The sequence below is a fragment of the Crocodylus porosus genome, unplaced genomic scaffold (assembly GCF_001723895.1).
Source record: "Crocodylus porosus isolate Cpor-Errol unplaced genomic scaffold, CroPor_comp1, whole genome shotgun sequence".
Taxonomy (NCBI): Eukaryota; Metazoa; Chordata; order Crocodylia; family Crocodylidae; genus Crocodylus; species Crocodylus porosus.
Window position 1 is genome coordinate 22,026,981 of NW_017728907.1, and position 14,048 is coordinate 22,041,028.

The 14,048-nt window shown below is 43.8% G+C and overlaps 1 protein-coding gene across 1 annotated transcript in view; it reads left to right on the plus strand.

The window, feature by feature from the left end:
- LAMC1 (laminin subunit gamma 1) overlaps window positions 1–14,048 on the plus strand; it is a 144,531-nt gene that overhangs the window by 100,308 nt on the left and 30,175 nt on the right. The window contains exons 2-5 of the mRNA XM_019530966.1: window positions 2,960–3,264; window positions 6,173–6,303; window positions 7,958–8,124; window positions 12,337–12,525. Of these exons, the coding sequence (XP_019386511.1) occupies window positions 2,960–3,264; window positions 6,173–6,303; window positions 7,958–8,124; window positions 12,337–12,525 (792 nt within the window). The remainder of the gene's footprint in view (window positions 1–2,959; window positions 3,265–6,172; window positions 6,304–7,957; window positions 8,125–12,336; window positions 12,526–14,048) is intronic.

A 14,048-nucleotide genomic window follows, 5' to 3' on the forward strand; every position in this document is an offset into this window, starting at 1 on the left:
CCTCCCTCCCAGCGCCGTCTGCCCTGAGCACAGCCCTGGCCCCAGCCCTGCCTTCCTGGGGTGCGCATAGCTGCTGTCCCTCCCTCTCCCCCACCCCCGCCTCCCTCTCAATGAGCCACTCACGGCTCAATCCCACACTGTCCCACTCCAGCTGGGCAGCACCTGCCCCAGCTCCACTCCCTCCCTCACCATGGGGACCTCGATCTCTACCCTATACCCCTCCCCTACCCCTTCCCCCACAACTGACTTACCAGCTGGACGCTGTTTTCCAAGCTGCCAGGCTACACTCCTGGCCACATGTATGCTGTGTTGTGGCTATGTGGTTGCACGGGGCATTTATCAGTAATGTTATCAGCCACATCAGCCAAAAAAAGCAGATTGCCAATTAAGTCAATTTTCCTTGTATCTGTGCTGATACAACAGGGGACCAGTGTATCAGTGCACCTCTAATAGTAAGGGTTGTCATAAAAGAGTGAAAGAAGGCTCCATATCTAGCCAAAAAGGTTCCTTGCTGCTCCTGATTCTCTACCTGCATAGGAAGTAGAGGGCTTTGGTATGTGTAGCAGTGGTTTTCCAACTTTTTAGAGTCACCGCTCCGCAACTTTTCCGAGTTTGATGGCACCCTCAGTTGAGAACCACTGTTATACTGTCTTAGTTTACCTTGGTGGTTCTCGACCAGGCTCTTCCCATGTGCTCCTGCCTGTATTGGGGTTTTCTGATAACTCGAAAGGAGGCATGAGCAGAAGCATAATTGAGTGTTATACCCTAGGCACAACTCCCCTATGCCCAGGGGAAAAGGAAGGTCCTACCTAACTTGGGTTTCCTCAGCTCCTCCAGTCAAACAGTGTAAAGGACTGCTGTAGCCCAGCCTGACCCCTCTGGATGGGCAGTGCAAAGGGCTGTAGCCAGAATATACCCTCTTGCCATAGTCCTTCCTGATCTGACCCGCCTGCTTGTCCCAGAAATATAGAGGGATGCAGGACAGTCCTACATGCCTGGCACACCTCTGTTTCTGGAAGGAGTGTGTGGCGTTTAGACCAGGAGGGACTGCAGAAAGAATATGAGTTCCAGCCACAGTTGATTTTCAGTCCACCTCTGTAGGAGTCACTTGGGGTATTTCTCCTGGCAGCACCATGTTATAACACCCGTAGAAGGGCTCATGAAAACCCACCTGAAAACCACTGCACTATACGATTATTTTTGCGCTATAATTGTTCACTTTTAGGTTCATAGAGGCCACATACAGGTATTAACATTTGTACTGGGAGAATTGCAGCTCTCCTGATAGAAGTCTACAGGCATTCACACAGTTTCTCCCAGAAAGAAAAAGGTGATTGTAAAAGAAGAAAAATAATCCATCTCTAACCCAGGAAAAGTTACTGCCAGGAGAATGAATGCCTGTACACTTCTCTCCTATCCCCAGGAGTCAAGCAGGGGGGGAGTTGAGCAGTAGGGAAATGCTCCCTATGCCTTCTGAGACCACAGTGACTCCAGTCTGTGGAAATGGGGGGGGGACAGTTGCTGTTTGTTATCTCTGGGTTCTAGGAGGAGTTGAGCAATGAGGAAGGGCTCTTCTGTTTTCCCCAGACTGGGGTCATCCCAGTGGAGAAGGTTCAGGGGACAGCTGCTCCCACCCTTCCCCATCTCAAGGGGATGAGAGGAGCAGCTTCTTGATGCTTCCCCTTCTCTTTAAACTGGAGTTTCCAGCTTGAGGTGGTGTTGGGAAGCAAGCAGCAGCTTCTGGGTTCCAGGAGGTGCAAGAACAGCTGCCCCCTGCACCTTTTTACACCATACTGTAATGACCAAAAATTTCCACTGGTAGAAGTGAACGCCTATTCCTGGTCACAGTGTTCCACACCTTTCCTCCCCCTTCCCTGATGCACAACTTCACATATTCATAGATGAAATGCTAGAAAATTGAGAAGTAATTAAGTAAGACAAGACCTGGTTCTTGAATGCACATGAACCATTAGTTCATGGAGGTAGGACCTCCAGATTCTACATAATAGAGTAACTGTTCATGTGGTGGACAGGCAGGTAGTAGCTGTATGGTGAATCTACGTTCTTTTTGAACCTAGAGCATAACTATAGGTGGGCTTTATAGCAACTTCTTTGCCTAAGTTTGAGTCTTTGTTGCCAGAAATAACGTAAACATCCTGAAAGAGAGTTTAACATGATGAATGTTGTACAAGAGCATAAATGTGGGGTAGGCAGATTTTTACGTTCATTTCTGTGGTGAAGGGAGTATCTTTTTCTTTCAGCTTCTCCTCCAAAAACAGGTGGAAATATTGACCTCATTTTTTTCTAAACACATTTTAAAAACATCCTATTTCTGAAAGCTCCCAAGTTTTTAAGTTTCTGGCTGTTGCAAAGATGTGTTTTGTGAGGCCAGTTTCTTACTTTGGACTCAGTAGTTTGGTAGCAATACGTTTGGAATTCCAAACCAGAAGACATCCTTGTTCTTACAGCTCAACATTTACCCAAAAAACCTTGTCTGCTTATGTCCGTAGACCAACACGGCTACAACCTACACTCCTGAAACATATCTGAGCTAGAGGATTCATTTAGAGAAATTTAGGATTTTTAGCACACAATTTTTAGAATTTGTGCTGACCCTACTAAACTTCACATCTAGAAGTCATAAGTGCCTTGGTGTACAGTGTCTCATAAATTTACTATAGCATCCTAAATAAATGTTCAGAAATTTAACAAAAAAAATCTCAAGTAACTGATGTATCCTTCAGAGTCTAATTTGGACAAGGAACTTGTCTCTTATTGTATTTCTGCTACTCTAAAAGTTTATGCAGGAAATTTGCACCAGAGCTTTGCTGGAAAATGTCTTAATTATATTGAACTATACCAACAAGATTGGGTAACACCTTAATTAGGAGAGCAGAACAAAGTATAAATACTTTCCCCTTTTTCGTTAACCAGTGTTTTTAATATGTTTTGACCACAGGAAAGGCCTTTGACATTACATATGTGCGCCTGAAGTTTCATACCAGTCGGCCTGAGAGCTTTGCCATCTACAAGCGCACAAAGGAGGATGGGCCATGGATACCTTACCAGTATTATAGCGGTTCCTGTGAAAATACATATCAGAAAATTAACAGAGGGTTTATCCGGACTGGGGAGGATGAGCAGCAGGCACTCTGCACAGATGAGTTCAGTGACATCTCTCCTCTCACGGGGGGTAATGTGGCTTTTTCAACATTGGAGGGGCGACCCAGTGCCTACAACTTTGATAACAGTCCTGTGTTACAGGTATGTGGATGGGGATGCTTAAGAGGCATGCAAATGTGTCTTTTGTGTGCTGTGGAAACCTGCTTGAAACTGGGTCCATGCCAGTCAATATACTGGTGAGCTTAGGACTGAGATGCAGGGCACACGGTAGTGGTTCAGAGAGAGAATTGAGGAATATAATTATAAATGAAAAAACTTGCCATATGCACTTAGGTAAATTCTGAACAAACTACAGAAAAGCGGAATGTTATGTTCAAATTGTCCTTGATTGTTGCTGTAATATGTTCCCCTATAGCTAAATAAATTAAATAAGTATCCAAATAATTCTTTATTTATTCTAAGAAATAAGAGACTAAATTATATGGATTTCTGTTAAGTTTTAATTTTAGTATCTGCAAGGTTTTGTTACTGATACCCTCTAGAGGTAGCAGGTAGCACTGATGTTTATCTAGTTTGTTAATTATTCCCCATTCCATTTCTTGATGACATGTCCAGACAACTTTAACAAAGAGAAATAAAACAATGTTTTCCATAGTGCCTGCCTGCTTCCTTTTTCAGCTACAATCAGCATACTCTCAAATTCTTTCCCCTCCATTTTGCTTGAAAATTCTGTAAAGTGCAGAGCAATGTGAACACAGAGCAAGTTTTGATGACCTTTCCATATGTGTGTGACCCATTTGGTATCCAGCAGCAGGAAGGAAAAGAAGGATCTAGTTCTCAGTTATACAAGTAAAGGATAAAAGGGGAAGGGGGAAGGGGAGAGAAACTTTTTCAGTGAAAGAAAAACAGTTCAGCAAGCTCATGCAACTGGTTCTCGCAGAGAATACTTTAAGAGATTGTTGCTCAAAAGGATTAATAAGGCTTATGAGAGAGTGAATAACCTGGTACTGATGTCTTGAGAAATAATCAGATTCACTTTCTGTGAATAGATGTACTGCAGCATCCCTTCTCAGAACTTAGGAATAGTTGTCTATGCATGAATTTCCATACACTCTTACTTGTGCTTGCAGTTATGTGAGTATCTTTATTGCACTGCTTAAAGAGTGACAGCTGTGGAGCAATAGCATATCAATGCATTTTCATGCAGATTACTTTCATGCAACACTTGCAAGAGAACTGTATTAGAAATGCTAGAAAACAAGTGATTTGAGCAGAGGTGGGCAAAATACAGCCCACAGTCTGGATCTGGCCTGCCAGGTGATTCCATCCAGCTTGCAGAGCTCCTCTATAAGCCAAACGAATTATCAAGCTCAGCTGCCCATCTAATCAACCGACCCCATCTGAGCCTGGCCTCACCCGCCCCCAGCCCCAAGCCAATGGGTGCTAGAGACAAGAAGCTTTTGCCTGGCAACCCTGTGGCTGTTTCCCAGTCCTCCCTCCCTACCAGAGTGGGGATTCAGGTAAGGCCCTGCCAGGCCATGGGCCAGGGACTCCTGCTGGGAGAAAGGGAGTCAGGAGCACGGGGAGTCACATGATATAAAACTGGGCTGGGCTGGCCCAGTGGGAGCTGTGCTCTCTGGGTTTGGGTTGGCCTGGCCCTGCAGGCTGCCACCACGTGTGGCCAGGAACTCGGGTGGAAGTGTGGAAGCTGCGAACAATGGGGCTTGGTGGGGCTGGCCTCACTTGCTGTCACCACATGCAGCTCTGGGGACTTGCACACTCTGAGGACCCTGCCCCACGTACACCCCATGCACTCATCCATACCCTCCCATGCACCCCAGCCTGACCATACCCCCAACACACATCCACAGCCCTCCACAACCCCCACTCCAGACCCACAGTCTGCTATACCCACACATAAATAGTCTCTACCACCCACACACCCCACTCCCCAACCACCCTCCCACATACACCCCCTTACACCCCCACACATAACATATATGAGTAAGACTGTATTTTGAGCTATTATGCAATTGTTTCTATATGTACTATGTAAATGCACATAAATCAAGACAAAATATTTTTTGAAGTAAAATTTAAAATGTTGTAATAGATGTTTGATTTTTAAAGTATATGATTTGGGGTTTTTTTCCAGTTCCAAGATGCATCCCCCCCCCGAGTACTTCTGGGGCAAGGGGAGGGACTTCCAGTGGCGAGGGGCAGGACTTCCTGTCCCAAAGTAACAACCAGGGGGCAGGGCACCTGTCAAAGCTACCCTTGTGGTCTCTAACAGCTCACCAAAACTCATTAAGCTGCCTTCTAGCTGAAATAATTGCCCACCCCTCTATTAGAGACCAACTAACATTTTCTAGGAAAAGCTAATGTGAAGTTTGGGGGCAGATTGCATTCATTGGCAGAGGCTAGAGGAAGATAGGATGTGGTATTAAAGATGCTATATAAATATTATGAAAAGCTCTTATGTTCTAAGTCAGATTGACTTGTCTGTTTTTCTTCCTCTCCCTCTCTCATCAGATATGTGCATATCTGTCTGCCTCTGTACTTGTATCTCAGGGTGTTTGGCTGCGAATTAGTCTAGCCTAGATTTGCTTTCCATTCTTGCCATGCTGCTTTGCAGGGGAACTGCAGTTGGTTAGATTTGTGCCATTTGCAGTCATACAAGTTTGTACTGTGTTCTTTTTTGAAAGAAAGTAATACCCCTTATTTCCCAGACATGGAGGGGACAAGGTAAAGTATACAGAATTAATAAAGAGGAACTAGGAAATGTATTTGTTTGGAATTTACAAAATCCTAATCTGAAGAAAAACATTTGAGCTGAAAGGAAATGGTAGAGTTTCAGGACAGAGAAGAAGCAATTTTAGGTGGTAAGGAGAGAAAAATCATTGAGCAGAGATTAAGTGTAGTCATAAGTGACTTTTAGCATAACTCTGTTCTATGGGAATACTCATCCTAATCATCAGAATGTGAAAGTGCATTTGAGCTTTTTCTTGGTATTTAAGTCTCATCCTGCTGAGGTTTGTCTCTCTTTTAGGAATGGGTGACGGCTACTGACATCAGAGTGTCCCTTAATCGCCTGAACACCTTTGGAGATGAAGTTTTTAATGACCCAAAAGTGCTCAAGTCTTATTATTATGCAATTTCTGATTTTGCTGTAGGTGGCAGGTGAGTAAATTACTACTAGAGCCTTAGTACTGGCATAATTTTGATTATAGGGCTACTTTTAATTAGACTAATGTTTTTTTCCCCCAGTGGATGTTTAGTTTTCGGTTCCTAAAGCCTTAAAGTAGAAACACAACAGAATGTCTTAAGAAGTCTGTAAGCACTGCTAGCAAACACTAAGTGTTTGAAGTGTTTCAGAATTAGTTGCATACAATTTCTAATGGCTTAACATGCATAAACTAATGTTGTTGGAAACTGTAGGGAAGGAAGGGAACAAGCCTTAAAACAAAGCTTGGCGGGAGGGGGGTGGAGTTTGTTCCTTGTCCTTCAAGTCAAAAAGCATTAAAACAATCCAGAGAGAAATAGCTATTAACATGCAAACAGAAGGTATCTTGTCTTTGTACCTCTGAAATGAATCTCCCCTAAGCAGGACCATATCTCTTCTGCAACAATGGCAGATATTTATTGCCATACCCCTTTTGGTGCAGGAATGTTTTGCAGACTCTACACTATTTTCCCCCAAATAAAACCTTAAAAGCACAAGTGAAATCAGTAAGTGGTTGCCTTCAAATAGTTTAATTTTATAGATGTGAACTGTCATCTGCAGGGTATTAACTTTGGAATTTAGATATCAGCACTAACTATTGCTTACAGCAGAAACATGCAGCTGTCGTGCTTAGCCATTTTTGTTGAATTCAGTAAAAGCTGTAGGGTAGGGGAAATGTATTAGTTTAAGGCCCTCCCACAGTTTTACTTCCCCTCTCCCTGCTCATGAGGAGGAGTATGAGACGTCCATTTTGGCCCCAGTATTGAAAGCTTCACCAATCTATTGATTACAAAACAGCCTCCTAATTGTTCTTTGAGATCTGAAAGCTCTCTCCAACTATGAGCTGCCCACAGACAGTTTTTTACAGTGCTGTGTGTTCACATGTGGGTGTACAAGTACAAACAGAATCTTCCAGCAAATGGAAACAGGGAGCACCATAAACCAGTGGTTCTTAACCAGGGTGCTGTGGCAGCCTGAGGTGCCTTGAGATCCATTTAAATGCGAGATACAATATTAAAACTATTAAGTCTATGAAATCATATCTACCCAAAGGGTGCAAAAAACTACACGATTCACAAGATAAACCCAAATAAGAATCAGCAGTGTCAAAAGAATTCTGAGTTCTTCGCAGCAGAAGAATTGCACTATTACTACTTCCATATTCAAAAAATGAGTGAAAACTAAGAGCTGGCATTTTTTTGAGAGGTGCCTTGAGCCTAACAAAAGGTGACTTCAGTCTAAAAACATTGAAAACCACTACCATAAACTAAATTGATTTAATAAGACAATTGACAGCACAGAAGATATCGGGACGGTTGTAGTGGTCATTTTCATACTCAGTCTGCTATTCAGCATTTTTTTTATTTACCTGAAGCTGCCACAGAATTTCCAGATGGGCTTCCCACAAAACTTGGATTTGCTTTTTCCAGAAAGCATGGAGCACTTTGCTTAGATCTTAATACCACTAGGACATGATTGAGGAGAAATCCCATAAACATAAGTCTCAATGATCTGGATACTAAGCCTGCTTTGAGTTGCCCAGCTCTGTCGAGTTCATGATGTATTATGGTAGAAGTTAATACACTGTTTTTCATTTCTACTATTATTTAGGTGTAAATGTAATGGCCATGCAAGCGAGTGTATGAAGAATGAGTTTGGGAAGCTGTCTTGTGTCTGCAAACACAATACATTTGGGGTAGACTGTGAGAAGTGCCTTCCTTTCTACAATGACCGGCCATGGAGAAGAGCAACAGCAGAAAGTGCCAGTGAATGCTTGCGTAAGTGGCTGTGTTCAAGAGAACTCTTTTTGACCTGGACTGCTGCCTTTGGCAGACTGGAATGGACAGCCATACAGTACATTTTTAATGTTACGAAGTTTCATTTCTTACCTTTGCTGCCTCTTGGTGAGCTCCAGTTTTTTCCAAATTTTGTCACGTTTTGTCCACACTAGACTTTGCATTTTAAACAACTTGCAAATGTGCGTTACTCAGAGTGAAAATACATAACGCAGTAAGTCATAGGTTGGATTTTCAAAAGCACCCAAATGACTTGGGATCACTTGACTCTCCACTCAGTAGTGTAACTAACTAGTGTGGGTAAGAATGGCATTTGTCCTGGGTGCTAAGTTAGGAGAGGTGCTGGATCACTCCCCACCCACCACTGCAGAGTTTGCCACAGTGATTGTTTTGGAGCCCTAGCATGGTAGTGTTGTTCGGGCCTGCCTCCTTCCCTCTGCTCTCAAAGTCCTTGTTCCTGCCTCTTCCCCTGCTCCCTTCCCCAGCTCCCGCTATGGTCTCTGATGTTGTGAGCAGTTTCCAAATGAAAAACAGGTGGCCTCAAATATTAATTTGAATAAGAGAATCATTTCCAGCAAAGCTCTAGCCATAGTGAAAACCCAAACTTCTAGAGAATAAGGACCAGACTCCTGGGTTATACCTCTGACTGGGAGGGAGCACTAAAATTGAAAAGACGTATTCCATTTGATAGAGATGCACCAGTACATTGGTCTGATATCAGAATGGCACTGATATAAAGAATATTTTCTGTACCGAAAATTGGCCTGATGTAGCCAATCATTTGTCCAAAAAATGCCCGTGCATACGCACAGCGCAGCTCAGCATGTAGGTAGTGAGGAGCAGAGCAAGCAACGTGGAGTGCTGCGTGCAGATGGTAAGTCTGGTGTGGTGGAAGAGGAGAGGGGAGGGGCATCAGAAGGCAGATCAAGGCCCCTGCGGTGAAGGAGGGTGTGGGGGTGGCGCCGGGGAAGGGGCTGCCCAGCTGGGGTCAGGGTGGGCACGGGACAGAGGTGCAGCTTGTTGTGGGGGTCATTGGAAGGGGTGGGGGCAGGTCCCACTGCTCTGTGCAACTTGTCCCATGCTTGTCTGGCAGCTGCTTGCCTGGGAGGGTGCAGGGGAGGCATGTGCCCCTGGATTGTGCGGGGCAGACTGGGCCCAGGCTCTTCCCAGTTGGGCAGATCTGGGCCTCCCTCCACTCCCCCATGCTCTCCTGCGCAAGTGGCAGGAGCAATGGCCAGAGCCTCCAGACGAGCACCAGACACGCTGCATGCAGCAGTTGGAGCCACCTCCACCTTAGTGTGCGCCGCCCCCACCCGCCCGACAGACCATGCCTCCGTCCTGTGCTGGTCCTGGCTCCAGCCCGCAGCTGCAGCCTGCCCCGCACAGATCCAGGGGGGCACACCCCTTCTTCCCTCCTCCCCCACCCCCAGCTCCCTGAACAAGCCACTTGTGGCTGTGTCCCACTCCCCTTCCCACCCTGGCTGGTCAGCCCCAGCCTCATTCCCTCCCTTGACACAGGGGCCTCATCTGCCCCACCCCCACACCCCTTCCCTCCACTTCGACCACACCAGACTTGCCAGCTACACGGAGCTCTTCAAGCTGAAGAGCTGCACATCAGATACTCAGATTGGTATCAGCCAGTATGCCTCCTTAAAAATCAGCTATCAGCCCTCAAAATCTCTGTTGGTGGACCCTTACTATTTGATTATCCAGAACTTGAAGACCCTTTAGTAATGAAACTCATTCATGCAGGTATGGTGTTGTCATTTATTATTTGTGTTGTGTTAATGCTTAGAGGTCCCATTAAGGATCAAAGGACAACTGTGGTAAATGCTGTCCAGAAACTTCAGGTCCCTGACCTAGAGCACTGTCTATTATAGTATATTCGGTTGCAGAGCGCACACAGACTCACCCACCAGTGTTCACCTTAAGTTATCTTCCACTAAAGGAATTGTGTGCTGATCTCTCTCATAGAATAGCTCAGAAATGCTCAAGAATTCTTATTGGATACAATAATGATGAGCCTGTGGACTCTCTTGCCTTGAAATAGAAGATTTCTGGAAATGTAGTGCAGAGTTATACTGGAAGGCTTTCTGGGCCTTAGCAGAAAAATGTTTTTAACGATCCTGTGAAATGTTTGTTCATACCTATCAAAGAGCAGAGTTATTTCATGCATTTGTGGCATTTGAGAAAATGATACTGAACAGTGCTTATAGGGCACTTTGAAAACAAGTATGGTTTAGCATGCTATAGATCAGGGGTGCTCAACCCCTGGTCTGTGGACCAGATATGGCCCTGGGTGCCAAATCTTATGGCCCATGGGGACTCCCCATGAGTTCATGGGAAACCCTGCAGGCTGTGGCCTTACTCACTAGATTGAGGGAGGTGCAGGGCCCATTCCTGCACTTGGACTGGCCCCATGCCACTCACCTAGCTCATGGGGACAAAAGGTTGAGTACTACTGCTATAGATCATGATGAATGCCGTGGCCTTTTGATAAGCCAAGCTCAGTGGCATCTTCCCTTTGCATTTTGAATTCTTGATCTCCTAACTTACTTTGGTGATTTCTGGCATCCTCTGGGCTTGGTCTGCTTTAAAGATTCAGTGTTTCTAGTGTATATCTCTACAGCTGCAAATCTATTTCCCTTGCCTGGTCTTTTGTTATAACTTAAGCCATGGTTTCTAATAGCTTAGTTAAGGAGGAAGATTTTTCTAATAAAACCTTCTTCTTGTCTGAAAGTATATGGATAACAAGTCCTCTGACTTGAGCTGACAGCTCAGTTAAAACAGTGTCTTGCTTTACCTCACTTCCCTAGATGTAAACATTTTGTAATCTGGCTCCATATGGGGGAAAAAATCTTTTCTCACAGTTCACAGCTGGAAGGCTGGTCTCACCTTTATCTTCTCATACTGCTTGTATGGCTGAGGTCAGCATTATTGTGTGGGAGAGAAACATGAAGAGTAGAAACTAACTCAGCTGGTGAGAAAGCAGAATGGAAAATGCTAGTTTTCCTTCTGACATGCCTCAGAGAGCACTGATCTCCCCTGGAGCATTAGTTTTCTAAAAGTTAACTCCTCCCACCAACTAAACGAAAGGAAACCAAAAGCTTTGATTTCATGTTGGTGCTTTTGATGGTTGAGAGGATAAGATGATAGATATCTAGATTTCGCATGGTTGTGATGACGAAGCCTTTGCTTATCTCTAGCATCTGTGCCCTCTCTACCTCTCCCAGTGCTCACAGTCTCCCTGACTGATGCTGTACATGCTGTTGGTGTTGTGTGTGTATTTTTTATTATTGCCCTCATATACTTATGATACTCATATACAACTGCTCTCCTGCCAGCTCCCCTACAGTTTGTTACTGGAGCAGGTCCATTAGATTTTGTGGGTGCGTCTACATGTGCATTAACACACTCTAGTTAATGTGCCATTAGATCTAGTACCTCATAGATTTCATAAATGTTTAGGGTCAGAAGGGACCCTAGTAGATCATTGAGTCTAATCCCCTGCCCTGGGCAGGAAAGAGCACTGGTGTCAGGTGACCCCAACCAGGTGCTTGTCCAGTCTTCTCTTAAAGATCTCCAAGGTAAGGGAGAGCACCACCTCCCTTGGAAGCCCATTTTAAATTCTGGTTACCCTTACGGTAAAGAAGTTGTTCCTGATGTCTGATCTGAATCTGCTCTCTGTCAGTTTGTGGCCATTGTTTCTAGTAACTCCAAGCAGTGCCCTCATAGACAGATCATCTCCTTTTCCTTGCTGTCCCCCCCCCCCTCCCCCCAACGAATTTGTAGACGGCCACTAGATCCTTCTCAGCCTTTTCTTGTGGAGGCTGAAGAGATCCAGGTTCCTCAAACTCTTCTTGTAGGACTTTACCTGCAGGCCCCTCACCATCAGAGTAGCCCTCCTCTGGACCCTGTCTAGGTTTTCCACATCCCTCTTGAAGTGCTTCCATTGTGAGGTGCTAGGAAAATGTGCATTAACTAAAGAGCATGGTTTTTAAATTACTTTTAATGGGCATTAGCTTGTTTTAATGCCATTACATAGCACAGTGTTTTCAGTGATGCTTTAATGTGCATTAAAATAGACTAAAGTGCTTTAAAGTGCACTTGTAGACACTCCCACTATGTCCGTCTGTTATAGGTAGGAGATCTTGATAAAATATTGGCTAATTATACCTTGTGGCTTTCCCACAGCCTGTAACTGCAATGGGCGGTCTCAGGAATGTTATTTTGATCCTGAGCTGTACCGTTCTACGGGTCATGGTGGCCATTGTGTAGGCTGCTTGGATAACACTGATGGGGCCAACTGTGAAAGGTGCCGGGAAAACTTCTACCGCCTTGGAAGCGAGGAAGCATGTCTCCCATGTAACTGTAACCCTGTTGGTAAGTAGGTTTGCAGAATATTTTCACCTGTCACTTTAAACATCTGTAGCTACTTTGAAACTGACCTTTTAATCAAATATAATGTATGGGATGTAATATTTGAACTTGAAAATATGAAATAAATCTGCTCATAATTTGAGTCTATTTAGGTCTGATATTTTGTAGAAAATGTGCAGATCATAAATGTTAAGCATATACTATGCCTGAACAGTTGGTGCTTTTTTCAGATGAATTCCAGATGAATTTTTGCTTTGTACCATGATATGCTATGCCCCCACACGCACCTAGTAGGTGAAACTATGAAGTGAATGTAGTCCATTAGAATTCTTGAAGATGTGTGTATCCAGATCATCATCAGTTCTAATCCTTTGTTTTATTAAAGGTTTAAATAAGGCATTTGTGGTGGGGTAGCTAAGCACCGCACAGTGTGAGCCAAACAAGATTTTTCCAAAACATTGTTAAAGAAAAGTCAAAATACATGGCAAGATTATCTTTTAATGAGAATGAAGTTCTGGCACAAGAAAAACCCAAGAGTAGTGAAGTTCATCATCCAAACCATACATGGGCCAGCCCTACAGGAGGAATAAGGAAAAATAAAAGGGTAGCAGTTACTAAAGTATGATGAGATGATTAAAAATAGACCAGCCAAAATAAATCTGTGCTCATAGTATGTACTAAAATCAGCCATTGAAGGACAGTATTAGGCCTATCTCTTTTCCAACTCCAGAAGGAGAGTTTTACAGTCAAGAACATTTTGACCCAGGAAGGCCTGTACGTATCTTCCTCTGCCACCACTCCCAGGCTTTCCACGGACTTAGGTTGAGATCAGATTTTGCCCAATGTTAATGGCAAGCGGGGCATGGGATGAGAAATGGACAAATGTAAAGGGGTAAATTTCAAAAGGAGTAATATCTTAAAACTGAAGTGTTTGACCTATTCACTGTATATTTAAAAGTATGTGGGTTGATTCAGGGTGATATTTTTCTCTGCATAGTGATTTTCTAAATAATTATGGACTGAATTGCTGAAAGGATTTGAACTTTGCCTGTATATAGTAAAAGTTTTGTGAGCTGTTTTGTTCTTATCCATTCTGGCTAGTTTGATCCTCCTAGGACTTTTTCACTTTGCTATACTACAGTTTTTGCAGTAGAGCGTAAAGTGCAAGGCAGAACACATTCCTTTTCTTATAAAATGCTGTGTTAAATTTTATTTTCACCCCTTGGTTAACTCTAGAACACTAAATTTTTCCAGATTGCCAGCCAAGCAGATGCTCAGGAGAGAGCATCCTCTCTTCAATAGGTTCAAAAAGCTTTCCCTGTATAAAATTGTTTCTTAATATTTTACGGGTCTCCTCACAAACTGACTCTCATTTCTGTCTTTCTCCAAGGAAAGAAACTAAAGTTTACATTCATTGTATTTGAATAGACTGTAGCTTTAAGAAATTCCCTTGCTAAAAATGTGAGACTTAATTTGGAGTCCTGTACAGGTCATGAATTCCACCATTGGACATAGCTCAATAAAGT